The sequence below is a fragment of the Labeo rohita genome, chromosome 21 (assembly GCF_022985175.1).
Source record: "Labeo rohita strain BAU-BD-2019 chromosome 21, IGBB_LRoh.1.0, whole genome shotgun sequence".
NCBI classification, from domain to species: Eukaryota; Metazoa; Chordata; class Actinopteri; order Cypriniformes; family Cyprinidae; genus Labeo; species Labeo rohita.
In genome coordinates, this window is record NC_066889.1 from 25520934 (window position 1) to 25535508 (window position 14575).

At 31.2% G+C, this 14575-nt stretch overlaps 1 protein-coding gene across 2 annotated transcripts; it reads right to left on the reverse strand.

Moving 5' to 3' along the window:
- Nucleotides 1-129: 129 nt before the first annotated feature.
- Nucleotides 130-5922, reverse strand: psmb7 (proteasome 20S subunit beta 7). Of its 2 annotated transcripts, XM_051093942.1 has the most exons (9): nucleotides 5766-5922; nucleotides 4145-4238; nucleotides 3937-4034; nucleotides 3692-3832; nucleotides 3268-3383; nucleotides 2968-3026; nucleotides 1030-1181; nucleotides 653-679; nucleotides 130-360 (listed from the first exon to the last, which is right to left on the reverse strand). In XM_051093942.1, the coding sequence occupies exons 1-9, from the start codon at nucleotides 5825-5827 to the stop codon at nucleotides 249-251; spliced, it is 861 nt and encodes a 286-aa protein (XP_050949899.1). In that variant the 5' UTR covers nucleotides 5828-5922; the 3' UTR covers nucleotides 130-248. The 2 variants fall into 2 exon arrangements, with proteins under 2 accessions (XP_050949899.1, XP_050949900.1); XM_051093943.1 differs by lacking the exon at nucleotides 653-679 and having other exon boundaries at nucleotides 5766-5921.
- Between the last annotated feature and the right edge of the window lie 8653 nt (nucleotides 5923-14575).

The following is a 14575-nucleotide window of genomic DNA, read 5'->3' on the forward strand; positions in this document are numbered from 1 at the left end:
TTAGATTAAGAACACATAATAAGGGTATATAAGTATAAAGAAAGAATAATGCTTTTTTAAAAAAAAAAAAATAAAAATAAATAAATAAAGGCAGATGATAAGACACACACACAAAAAACAGACACAAACTTCAACTTACAATGTTTTTTTATTGGAAATAATGAAAAATTACTAAACCACCACATAAGACTTTGGGACAAAGGCTATGGGGGAAACAAACAGATTAAAGTGTGGTGGGTTGTATCATCTCAGGAGGTGTCCATGGTCTGCACGCTTTCTTCCACCACCTCCAGGTTCAGAGGAATCACGGTCTTCGTCAGAACCCCCGTAGTTCCGTGCTTGTACCTGTAGCTTCCGGTTCTGTTTGGAAAATGCCCACAATAAAATTAAAGGAAAATGAACTCTTGCAAATAAACTAAAGCTTAATCGCACACGACTCTAATCAGGATTAAAACACTGATGTTTTTCACAAGATAAAACCAATCAATTTTACAAAAACATATATAATGTTAGCAGAAGACCGTAAGAGAAAAATCACCACACAGCTTGTCAGTTTAAACAACTCAACTAGACTCAAGCCTGGTTAGTAAAACACATGCAGGTTACAGTTTTGTCTAGATGTGGCACACGTTTTAACACACGGGTTACTCACTCAGGGCGTCCATAAATCATATCCTCCCTTAAAATGGAAGTGTAAAGCATAAACCTTTCATTAAGTTAAAATCTTTAATTAATATCATGCACACATGTGGCAACCTGCATTGACACTGTTAATCATACTGACAATTTGTGTCTAGACTACCTGCACAATAATTGCCATAAGCTGATTATGTAATAATCATAATATGACTTTTCGTACTCATTTATAGAGGTGTATTTCCTGTTCCTATTTATGTCAGTTTAAGATTCTTTTTAAAAAGCACTTAATCAGATGTTCACATGAATTAGACTGATTTCATCCATGCAGTCATGCAACAAGTGTAACTGCAAAGTTTAGACAGGTGTTGCTGTGGCAGTAAAAATTCTCACCTGACACCCTTCTTGTTGGCCACATCATGAGGTCTCAGGTAGTCCACCTTCCCCTTGGTGATCACACACAGGTCAATGTTGCTGCCTGAGCCCAGGTCATTAAAGATACCTGCCGCTATCGCATCTCGCACCAGACGCTTGGCCTCCTCCTCCTGATCGACACAACCAGCATCATCATTAGCTTAAATGCAGTTGATTAGACTGTTCCCATGTGTTTTAACCAATTTACATGCATATTACATTAATAAAAAGCAATTTACAGCTCATACATTACCAGTCAAAAGTTTTTGGACAGAATTTTTTTTTTTTTTTTAATTCTCATGCTCACCAAGCCAAAATACAGCAAAAGCAGTAATATTGTGAAATATTTTTACTATTTAAAATAACTACTTTCTATTTAAATATATTTACAAATGTAATTTATTCCTATGATTTCACGCTGAATTTTTAGTATCATTACTCCAGTTTCACATGATTCTTTAGAAATCATTCTAATATGCTGATTTGCTATACAAGAAACATTATCATTATCATTATTATTATTATTATTATCATCATCATCATCAATCAATTTAAAACACTAGAGTATACATTTTTTTAGGATTAAATAGAAATACCCAAAGATCAGCATTTCTCTCAAATAAAAAGGTTATTGGCTATAGACCATTTCGCTAGATGTAAACAACACTGGTCCAGAAGCGCTTCCTGTTTTTTATTTTTTTTGTTTCACATATACAAATACATCTTAAAGGTGCTAATGTAACATTTTCATCCAGTCAGATGTTATGTTGGTTGTTTTTTTTTTGTGATGTTTGTGTAAAGTAAAAAAAAAAAAAAAGAAACAGGAAGTTTATCGGGACCAGTATGTTTACATCTAGCGAAATGGTCTATACCATTCAAAATCTCAGTTTAATTTTTTTTTCCATTTAGCAAGGATGCTTTAAATTTATCAGAAGTGATAAAGATTTATAATGTTACTAAAGATTTCTATTTTAGATAAATGTTCTTCTTCTAAACTTTCTATTCATCAAAGAAAACTGAAAAATTCTACTCGGCTGTTTTCAACATAATAATAATAATAATAATAATAATAATAATAATAAATGTTTTTGGAGCAACAAATCAGAATATTAGAATGATTTCTAAAGGATCACGGGACTGGAGTAACAATGCTAAAAAAAAAAAAAAAAAAAAAAAAAAAAAATGTAAAAAGTGAAAATATCTTAATATATAAATATATAAATTTTGCTGTTACTTTGCCGTATCAAATAAATGCAGAATTGGACAGCAGAAGAAAAAAAATCGTACTGTCCAAAAACTTTGACTGGTAGTTTATTTCAAACGTCAAACCAAAATTACCATGTATTTTTAAGATTTATTAAGATAAAGCTCCCATGACTTTTCTAGGTTTAAAATCACCAATCAACAAGGCTGAAATTATTGGATCAATAAAACAGTAAAAACAATAATATTATTACATTTTAAAATAACAGATTTATGTAGTGTAAAAATGTAAAATGTAATTTATTACTTTGATGCAAAGCTGACTTTTCAGCATCATTACTCCAGTCTTCAATGTCACATGATCCTTCAGAAATTATTTCAGTGTGCTGACTTGGTGCTTATTTTTGTAAATTTTGAAAACAGTTATGCGGCTTAATATTTTTGTAAAAAATGTGTTTTTTTTAGGATTTTTCTCAGAATTCTTTGATGAATAGAAAGTTCAAAAAACACTATTTAAAAAAAATAATAATAATAATATTTCGCAACATTATAAATGACTTTACCCTCGTTTTTTTATATCAGTGTAATGCATCTTTGCTGTAAAAAACAAATCAAAACAATTTCTTCAAAAAAAAAAAAAAAAAAAAAAAAAAAAAAAACCTTGCTAACCCCAAAACTCAAGAGCCAAAAATACATAAATGTACACAAGGTTACCTCCATATTGGGCCTGTAGCGATCCTCAAAAACTGCCATTGCTGCCAGGGATCCAGAACCTGATGAGACAAACACAGATTGATGTTACCAGTTAGAAAGAGCCAATCAAAGGGAGCATCTTCTGCAATAAGAATTACTCATTAAATGATGCTTGACATGTTGTCATATGGGCCAGAACTAGCAAAGCCAGTCAGTCAGACATCCATCTTGGCACCAGTCAAAGCTTTTTCAGAAACACAATATCTCCCCCTTTTGGTGGAATGAGAAGATGATTCATATAGGCATGTTAGTGTAACTCACCCATAGTGACGTAGGGCAGTTTGTCTGTTGATCCGTGTGGATAGATGCTGTATAAGTGTGGGCCGGTGCAGTCAACCCCTCCGAGAACTAATGCAGCACCGATATAACCCTGATACCTACATATGTACACACACATAAAAAGTTTGGAATTTTTAAAATGTTTTTAAAAGAAGTCTCTTATGCTCACCAAGGATGGATGCATTTGATCAAAAATACAATAAAAACAGTAATATTGTGAAATATTTTTACAATTCAAAATAAATGGCTTTGAATTGAATATATTTTAAAATGTAATTTATCCCTGTGATGCAAAGCTGAATTTTTTAGTGTCACAATATTACTGTTTATACTGTATTTTTGATCAATTAAATGCAGCTTGGTGAGCATGGTAGTGTCCATTTAGAGCACTGTGATGATTCATTACCTGAAGAGCATCTGTTTGAGCATGCGGTTGGCGGTGGCGACCCGTGGGAGACGCCCGGTGGACAGAGCATGGAGCTCCAGGTTAGAGGAGATGATCTGTGTGGTCATCTCAGTGTCCGCCGCGGTACCGGCTCCACAACAACTACACAACAAGACAAAGAGATTGTTTCAAAACAAAATCATTGGATGTCAAGTATTGTAAATAACAAAAATGCAAGTTTTGCATTGTTATGTGTTTGTACTCACTAAATGTTGGGAGAGATGTAGTGAATTTTAGAACAGTTCTTATCAGCGACAACCATTCCTTCAGTCGCACGGGTGTCTGCACCTAAAACAACACCATCCTGAAAAAAGAGATGATTTTTATGAGACCATTGTCAGCTTTTTTGACGGATGTGAGGTTAAGTCTAAACGTTTACTTTTAGATATTTAAACATCTAGGCTCATTTCTTACCTTGTAAATGACTCCACAAATGGTGGTGCCGGTTTTACGAGCAGCGGGAGAGCTGAAACCAAGCTTATTGATGTCTGCTTCCAGAAGACCATTTCTACAACAAAACAAACATTTAACTTTTTTTCCCTCAAATGTAATTTTATTTAATCAGCCCTTTATATGTCAACTCCACTCTTTTTATGAACAAAAAAAGTAAACAGCCATTTGGTTTGACCAGTCAGCATATGTATGTATTAATGAATGACCATCTAACATTTGCCTTATCTATTCTCTTTCTATTCTATCTACTGGTTTTCATTTTATTTATTTACTTAAAAAAAAAAAAACAACCTTCAACGTTTGCTGCATTAGACTAGATTTGTCACAGCACTTACATATGATTGCTGTTTTGTTAGTTTTGATTACTTCAACTGTCCTTATTTGTAAGTCTCTTTGGATAAAAGCATCTGCTAAATTACTAAAGGTGACCCTGGACCACAAAACCAGTCTTAAGTCGCTAGGGTATATTTGTAGCAATAGCCAAAAACACACTGTATGGGTCAAAATGAATGATTTTTCTTTTATGCCAAAAATCATTAGGAAATTACGTAAAGATCATGTTCCATGAAGATATTTTGTAAAATCCTTACTGTAAATATATCAAAACTTAATTTTTGATTAGTAATATGCATTGTTAAGAACTTCATTTGGAAACTTTAAAGGTGATTTACTCAGTATTTAGATTTTTTTTGCACCCTCCGACTTCAGATTTTTAAACAGTTGTATCTCGGCCAAATATTGTCATATCCTAAGAAACCATACATCAATGGAAAGCTTATTTATTCTTTTTTTTTTTTTAATTTATGAATCTCAATTTTGAAAAATTGACACTTATGACTGGTTTTGTGGTCCAGGGTCACAAATGTGATTATGTTTTTGATTCATGTAAACAAAAGATTCATCCGTGAAGTTCTCCTGACAACTAGTGGACACTTTTAATATTTAATATATACATTAAAAAATAATAATAATAATAAATAAATAAACAAACAACCAAATTAAGCCAAATTCCCGAGGTTTATATAACAGAAAGTGTTTATTACATTGAAAAACAACAAATGAACGCTTAGTTTTTGCTGTTACAAAAGACTCGGTCACGTATCATGTATCTAGCTCTTACGTTTACTGTTAGTTACTAATAAAATACAAATCGCAGAATGGTTTGATGAATTAAAAAAAGTTATTTTTGATGTAAAAACGAAAAAGCTCACGTTACTTGAGAGTTGAAATGTTCATTTAGTCTGAACTTGCGACACAAGAGTACAACCGCGGGGTCGAAGCCCACTAATAACAACAAAATATCAACAATGATAAACAATAACACTTTAACCTTACAAAACATATTTCTAAATTTTATATATAACGTATAACGTCATTTAATGCATTTCTCCTTATATAAAACCGCTTTTCAAATCAGTTTGAGTAAATTCTCCTGAGTCATTCAGACAGGCCGTGACTCAACCGATCGCTAAAAGGCCTTTAAAACCCACTCAAACTCTTCATTATTTAACCGAATAATTGAAATAAAAACTACCCCACTTTACCGGCTAAATTCCCGTTTGTATAACGTGATAAATCTCACCTCTTGCAGTTTTCGAAACTGAAACCGCCGGGATGATACTGACACACTGAGACGGTCGCCATGATTCTGCGGTCCCGTTTCCGGGAAGCGCGAGACTAGCTTCCCTCTGTGTTACACGCTTGAGCTTCCGCGCGCTACGTCATTTCTATAGAATAAGCGCGGTAGGAACGTATAGAGCAGGAACATATACAATGTAACACGTGCTGCTGCCTCTTCACACGCTCTCGAGATATCGTTCCGACTCAGATTCTAGAAACAGTTTACATTACAGTGTAATGGAGCTAGTTGTCACGCTCTTCACTGCGGTGTATATTTTTCAGGATAGGTTTATTCTTGAAAGCCCATTTTCCAACAGTCGCTTTAAAGTCTTGGCTGTAAAAACGCTGTTAAACATATCCAACGTTACTGTACTGTATAAACATACATATGTATGTTGTCACACCATATGGAGTAAGTTGTCACAATGAGAACATGCTGTTTGACATTTATTTGAGGGAAAAGAAAATCTGACAAACTGTAATGTAAAGCACAAAAATATAAAAATATAAGAGCGATATATAAGTTGATATATATGTATGTGTGTTTGTTTAAAATGTAATTTTATATATATGTATATAAAAATATCTAAAATTGTATATATGTAAAAGCAAATTAAATATTAAATTAAAATTACTGATTAAAACAAAATAAAACGTTGTGTAAAAAATGTAATTTAATATATATATATATAATTTATATGTATGGTTAAAATTACATTTTATATTTAATGTAAATTTAAAATGACATATAATTCAAAATAATATAGCAATATTAGGAAATAATTATTATAATTATTTCCTAATTAGGCAATTAGGAAATAAATTATTATAATATATAAAATATGAAAATATATCTAAAATTATATATATGTAAAAGCAAATTAAATATTAAATTAAAATTACTGATTAAAACAAAATAAAACATGCTTATTTGTGTAAAAAATGTAATTTAATATATATATATATATATATATATATATATATATATATATATATAATTTATATGTATGGTTAAAATTACATTTTATATTTTATGTAAATTTAAAATGACATATAATTAAAAATAATATAGGAATGTTTTATATATTAGGAAATAAATTATTATAATATATAAAATATGAAAAGTAAAAATTAAATATTAAATAAAATATAAAATTAAAATGTATATATATATATATATATATATATATATATATATATATATATATATATATATATGTATATGTATATATATATATATATATATATATATATATATATATATATATATACACTACCGTTCAAAAGTTTGGGGTCAGTAAGACTTGTAATAGTCTTTAAAGAAGTCTCTTATGCTCATTAAGGCTGCATTTATTTGATTAAAAATATAGAAAAAAAAACAGTAATACTGCAAAATGTTTTTACAATATAAAATAATGTTTTTTATTTTAACATACTTTAAAACAGAATTTATTCCTGTGATGAAAAGCTGAATTTTTATCAGCTGTTACTCCAGTCTTAAGTGTCACATGATCCTTCAGAAATCATTGTAATATGCGGATTTATTATTAGAATGATCAATGTTGGATAATATCAACAGTTGTGCTGCCAAATATTTTTTGGAACCTGTGATTTTTTTTTTTCAGGATTCTTTCATGAATAACAACTTTAAAAAGTACAGTGTTTGTTCAAAATATAAATATTTTATAACAATGTAAATTATTTATTATTAACTTTTAATAAACTTTTAATTATTTTATTAATACATCCTTGGTGAATAAAAGTATTAATTTCTTAAAAAAAAAAAAAAAAGAAACAATAAAAATGTACTGACCCCAAACTTTTGAACAGTAGTGTATATATATAAATGACATTTTATATTCCTATTTTATGTAAATACTTAAATTACATTTTAAGAAACATTTGTAATTTATATATATATATATATATATATAATTATATACATACACGCACACACCTACACACAAAAATGACAAGTGAAATTAAGCATTTAATTAAAAGTACTGATTAAAACACACAACTTTTGTGTGTGTTTTTATTATATTTATTTAATTTTATATTATTTATTTATTTTTGCCCCCCTACATCTAGTTTTTCATTTTACAAGCTTGTTCAGTACTGGATAACAGGTATCAAAATACCAACATCCGCAGGCACTGAGTTTAATATTTCATCCACTACACAGAGACATATAATAACCCATAACAGGACTGACTGGTAGAACTGGGTTAGGGATTGATAAGAGCAGAACACTTAGTGTTCAGTTCTACATCTGGCCACTAGAAGGCAGTATGCACTCAGATCTTAGTACGCCAATGGGAACAGGAGAATTCAAGGAAGTAAGATTCAAACTTTCCCATGCTGTACATTTTCCTGATTATATTGGATATTTAAGGCTTAAGTCTTAATCCTAAACCCCTATTATTCAGTCTTTCTGATTCTCTCTCTTCTTATTCTTTCCTGAACACAATATACAGCTATTATTGGCTTTTGAAGGCCTACATTTCCGTATGTCAGTGTATGACTCAATGTCCATAGTAATTTCTCCAGCCATTAGATGAGACTTCACCAAATGTTTGGAACAGCGTGCGTTGAAATACTTCCCTTTGAAAGAGAATTGAATACAATAAAGAGAAATAAGCACAAAAGACTCCATCAATCTAAATGCGCTCTTCTCATCCACTCGAAACAAAATGAAACAAAGACTAGCTCAAATAGTCCAGCAAACTGCAGAGCCCGCCTGCATCCGTGTGTGTTTATGTGTGTGTAATTGAAAAAAAAGATGACAGCTTAGCTTTCATTAGTTTCTCTCGCCGCACATTCTCCTTTTTATTCCAATTCCAACTGAAAGGATACTTTGAATTATAATCATGTTTTGCATTTTTAGTGCTCTGAAAGAATGTGTGTGAATGCATGTGTTTGTGTGTGTCAGATCTGGTCAGTAAGGACATACTTTTACATGGTTGTCATGGAGACAGTATTCAGTGGGAGGATTCAGAGCGCAGGTGTAAGGTGTGCTATCTCGCGCTCAGCTTCCTCCCTATTATACAGAGCTCTGCATTAATGAGTGAGTCATTCTACAAGTTAGTGTATATTTTATGATTAATTTTTTTTCTCTTTAGAAATATTAAGAAAAACACATAATCGCACACAGTTATTTTGTGCATCCTATGTGTCAGTTTGCTTGAAATTGTCTTTATTTCTCTTAAAATAGTTCACCCAAAATTGAAAATATAAAAAATATACTCAACATCAGGCCATCTGAGATGTAGATAAGTTTGTTTCTTCGTCAGAACAGATTTGGAGAAATTCAGCATTACATCACTTGCTCACCAGTGGATACTCTGCAGTGAATGGGTGCCGTCAGAATGAGAGTCCAAACAGCTGATAAAAAACAAAACAATCACAATAATTCACAAGTAATCCAAACCACTCCATTCATCAGTTAATATCTTGTGAAGTAAAAAAAACTGCATGTTTGTAAGAAACAGTGAATGGGTGCCGTCAGAATAAGAGTCCAAACATTTGTTAAAAAAAATTACAATAATTCACAAGTAATCCAAACCACTCCAGTTCATCAGTTAACATATTGTAAAGTAAAAAAAAACTGCATTGTAGCAAACAGTGAATGGGTGCCATCAGAGTGAGAGTCCAAACAGCTGATAAAAAACATAACAATAATTCATAAGCAATCCAAACAACTCCAGTTTATCAGTTAACATCTTGGAAAGTAAAAAAAAAAAAAAAAAAAGAAACTGCATGTTTGTGAGAAACAGTGAATGGGTGCAGTCAGAATGAGAGTCCAAAAAGCGTGGATTACGTTTGTGTGGATTACTTGTGGATTATTGTGATGTTTTTATCAGTTGTTTGGACTCTCATTCTGACGGCACCCATTCACTGCAGAGGATCTATTGGTGAGCAAGTAATGATACATTTCTCCACTTCCAATTTCTGAAGAAACAAATTCATCTACATCTTGGATGGCCTGAGGGTGAATAAATGTTAAGCAAATGTTTATTTTTGGGTGAACTGTTCCTTTAAATTCAAGTTTTCGAAGCAAGAGAGTTCAAAATAATTAATAAAAATGTTATTAACAATAAAAAACAATAGGAAAAATCCTTTTGGGTTTTTGCAAAGTGAAACAGAGTGATGCTAACTTCTGGGTTAGCCTACAAAAATATGTTATCACAGTGCTCTATTTACTGGCACAAATATTTGGCAGTTTCCCCCTTGAGTACTGAGGATTTTTTTTTTTTTTTACCATCACAGTAATGCAAAAGCACAAAGATTTCTGGCTAACTCTCTCTGTGTCTTTCTCTTTTTCTACAGTAAATCAGAATTAATAAGCAGTTCAGGGCAGATGTCAGAATCAGATCACTAATTAAACAACAGGAAATTGCTCTTAAGGAGAAAACACTTGCATGTGAGTGTGTGTGTGTGTGCCTGTATGGGAGATTTATAGACAGGGATGATGGGTAAACAAGGTCTAACCTCGCTCTGACCCGTCCTCCTGGCACAACATGAAAAACAAACATCAAACAAAAAAAACAGTCTTGATATTGTCTAAATATAATTCTACTGCGTTACGCCTACAAATATGTATAATGAAACAAAGATGAAACAAACACATATACTCATTAATACTTACGTTATGCTCTTCATAAATACATGTTAGGTTCTTCACACAACAAGAGGAAGACTTTTCTTCCTCACGGATGTGATGAGCGTCTCTCCCACAAGGAGCTACAGGATGTTTGGGACAAACTACACAATCACACACACACACACACACACACACACAAGTTTATTATAGTGTCTTCAAACAATGAAAGCAGTGTTAGGAACATTGTGCTCTCCTTCTGGCCTCATCAGTTCAGGCAGAGAGTAGATAAAACTCAAGTACTCCTACAATCGCAAGACACTGGACTCATTCTATACTGTGATCATTATATTAAAAAAAAACAAACGGAAAAAAAAAACTTTGTTTCAGTGTATATATTTTATCAGTGTAATATCTAGTTGCCAAGCTTGCTCTTTAAACACCATTTTGATATTAGAAACATATGATGCCACCACACACTCAAGCGCTACACGTCAAGTAATGTGTGTATTTAATGGCTCTTTTATCTGTTCTGCCATATGTATCTTACAGTGATTGTTCTGAAAGAATTTTAAGACTCACATTTTTTTTTTTTCTCAAAAATACATATCCACATTTTTTCAAGACACAAGCTGACTAGGCTACTTACATATTTCATGTCTTTGAAAAAAACTAGAAAATATTTTGAGTTTGTGTTAAGGCTTGTTCACGCCAAGGACGATAACTATAATGAGTTTTAATTGTATGAGTATAGAGTAATTCACACAGTCCCAATTATAACGACATAGATGAACAATGTCAATGGCATCACTTTCCAAACAAGTTTTTCCAGTGACTGATTACAAGAAATACAGTTCTTGTAATTAACTTCAGTTACATTTTAACATACTCGTAATCAGACTACAGTTACTTCTTTATGGATTACATGATTACATTATGTACACAATAGCAATAAATTGTTCATAATTTATTAATTCACCATAATTGCTCTTTTTCATCTTTTAAATTTTCCTTTCTAAAACAGCCTACTGCTTATATACATTCAGAAAGTCTTCAAGTTTTGTGGACATTCACACAAGGATCAGTCATTAGTCAGGTGGCGACACAGCATTTAACCACTAATTTACAAAAATCATTTCAGGTTTAAGAAGACACATGTATTTGTACCGAACCGTCATGGTACGGGCATCTTGGTTCAGTGCATGAGTCCTTACCATAGACTGTAAAAAATATGGACGTACTGTCTGTGACGTCACCCGTAGGTTTCTGAAGAGCATTTTTGAAGCTCTTAGTGGGCGGGAGTCGGCCGTCGCCACCTTGGAATCGCGTCACTGCACGTCACTCCCGGATAATCGAAAATGGGCAAAGAGGCGGGATGTGGGTGGAGCTGGTTGATGAAACCACGCCCACCTACACTGTAAAAAACAATTTGTTGAGTCAACTTAAAATAATTTGTAACCTGGCTGCCTTAAAATTTTAAGTTCAGTCAACTCAAAAAAAAGTTTATTCAACTTGAAATGTTAAATTATACTAAGTGACAACTTAGATATTTGAGTTGAATCAACTTAAAATTTTAAGGCAGCTGGGTTACTTACCCATCTTTTAAGTTTAGCAAACACAAATATCTAAGTTGTTACTTAGTACAACTTAACATTTCAAGTTGACTAAACTTATTTTAGTTGACTGAACTTAAAATGTTCTACAAATAAAAGCCAGCGACTTAAGACTGGTTTTGTGGTCCAGGGTCACATATGACATTAATTTGATATAATATTTAGTATTTTGACATGTAGGTGGAAAACATGTAATTTGTACTACTGTCTGTTTAAAATAAATTAAAAGAAACCTAGCATAGTAGATTTGTTTATTTTTTCCTGTTGTACCGAAATCGTATTGAACCGTGACCCTTGAACTGAGGTACGTAACGAACCGTGATATCTGTGTACCTTTACACCCCTACAAAAAAATCTATAATCCACAGGTTTCACTGGGATCCTGGAAGTGCTTCTCAAATGTGTGTGCCTGTTTGAAAAAGACAAAGACTGAGGAAACTGAAGGGAAGAGCTCAAATGATCCGGTATCAAATGGTTTGATCAGACACAAACGGTTGTCATGGTAAACTGTGCCAGGCAGGTGGCATGGAGCGGACAAGGTCGTTAAGTTTTTGATGTAACTTAGGACAACCGCAGGTGGGCACTCTCAGATCTGATAGCTAAATACACACAAGGTTAACACTGACACACACATCTGCCACATGGATCTTAGCATATTTGATTTAGAGCCAGTTTTTGTCTAACTTTGAACAAAATCTGACAGGCACCTCAGATGTTCAAAGACAGTTGATCTGCTGTTTACAGACAATGAATGAAATGTGTTAGTGAAAATTTATGCTAAAAATTGTCAAAATATAAAAGTTGTGAATCAAAATGAGAACACAGCACACAGCTGTCTCTTTATTTTCTCTTTACTGTCATTAAACGGTTAATTACTTACAAATTCCAAATTACATGACAAAAATTGTAGTTAGTAATGTAATCCATTACATTACACATTACTACTTTTTGATTACGTTTAGATTACTTTTGACCTAAATTATCACATTATTGTACCATATTGACTAAAAATACAAAAAGTAATAAAATATATTCCATTTGTTGTTATTAACAACATGAAGTGCATTAAACATTATGTTATTTCAAGGTTTCCAAGACTGGTTTATGAGGGAGTTTTATGAGTTTAATGAAAAACTAATAACTCATTAAATTATAAAAAAAAAAAAAAAAAAAAAAAATCATTTAAAATAAAAAGCTTACTAAAAAATGACATTTTATTTGTTCACCTGTATGTCATGTGACCATAACCAATGTCAGAGAACCAATGAACATGCAAATGTGATACCTAATTATTATTAAAATATTTATTTGAAAATCTCATGGGTTCTTCAAATATATTAGATGAAGGAGGATCAGATGATAAAAAAGTGTAAATTTGTGCATTTTAATGTGTTTGAAAGACAAAAGCCTTCCAAAGACACTAAAATAAATGGTTAAATAACCTATGATAAAAAGGAATTATATTTAATTAATAAATTATGAATAATTTATTGCTATTGTATAAGTAATATGTAATCATGTAATCCATAAAAAATAACTGTAGTCTAATTACAAGTATTTTAGAATGTAATTTAATCTAATTACAAGTACTTGGAATCTGATTACGTTTAAAAGTATTGATTATTAGCCAATATTCTAGACTTTTTTTATGTTTCATTTTCGGATATTTAATTATTTCTAATTATGTGTAATTTCCCTTGTTTTGTATTTGGATTAATTAATTAGCAATCAAAATTTAGCATTAAACACTAATATTTTAGTGACACTGTTAAATGTAACTATAGCTTATAAATCTCCAGAAGAATTTTTAGATTATATACTGTACATTATAATGTTACGATGCCTAAATTCACTTGTAGGATTTAAAAAGATTGATTTTAGCCTCAATAAATAAATAAGTAAATAAAAAAACAGGGTCACCGAAGCAGGGTTACAATAGTTAACTTAAAAAGTTACTTGAAATAAATGTAAACAAAAACGATTTTATTTCAGCTAGCTGCCAAGGAAATATTTTATTTTTTCTAAAATTAAAACTAAAATTTAAAATAAATAAATAAATAAATAAATTTAAAAACTGCAAACATACTGAGAAAAAACTAACAAAAATGACAAAAGCACACAACAAAAGTACCATAATCAAAACTGAAATGAAAAATGAAAAACTAATTCAAAGTATATTAATAAGTGAAACTAAAACAACATTGCAAATGAAGCAAAATCTTCGTTGCTAATTTATCTCTGTTTTAACATTTTTAAAATTTATTTTACATTGAAATGTAGAAAATATTATTAAATTTGATTTTAGAAAATGTACATTTTAGTATATTACTGGATAATGCAACATCTACTCAGTCAAGCTTGATTTTTGGCATGTTTGAGCACCAATATAATATAAAATTTTACTTTTTTTGTGACCCTGGACCACAAAACCAGTCATAAGGGTAAATTTTTTGAAATTAAGATCTATACATCATCTGAAAACTGAATAAATAAGCTTTCCATTGATGTATGGTTTGTTATAATAATTTGTATATTGGTTTTTAGCAATGCATAAAATTA

What these genes read in the sequence shown, in the direction of transcription:
- psmb7 (XM_051093942.1), bottom strand. Translation starts at nt 5,827, where the DNA reads ATGGCGACCGTCTCAGTGTGTCAGTATCATCCCGGCGGTTTCAGTTTC. An exon ending in TACATCTCTCCCAACATTTA is followed by an intron (nt 3,833 to 3,936) that starts GTGAGTACAAAC and finishes CTTGTTGTGTAG; the next exon opens with TTGTTGTGGAGCCGGTACCG. An exon ending in GCCAACAAGAAGGGTGTCAG is followed by an intron (nt 680 to 1,029) that starts GTGAGAATTTTT and finishes TTCCATTTTAAG; the next exon opens with GGAGGATATGATTTATGGAC.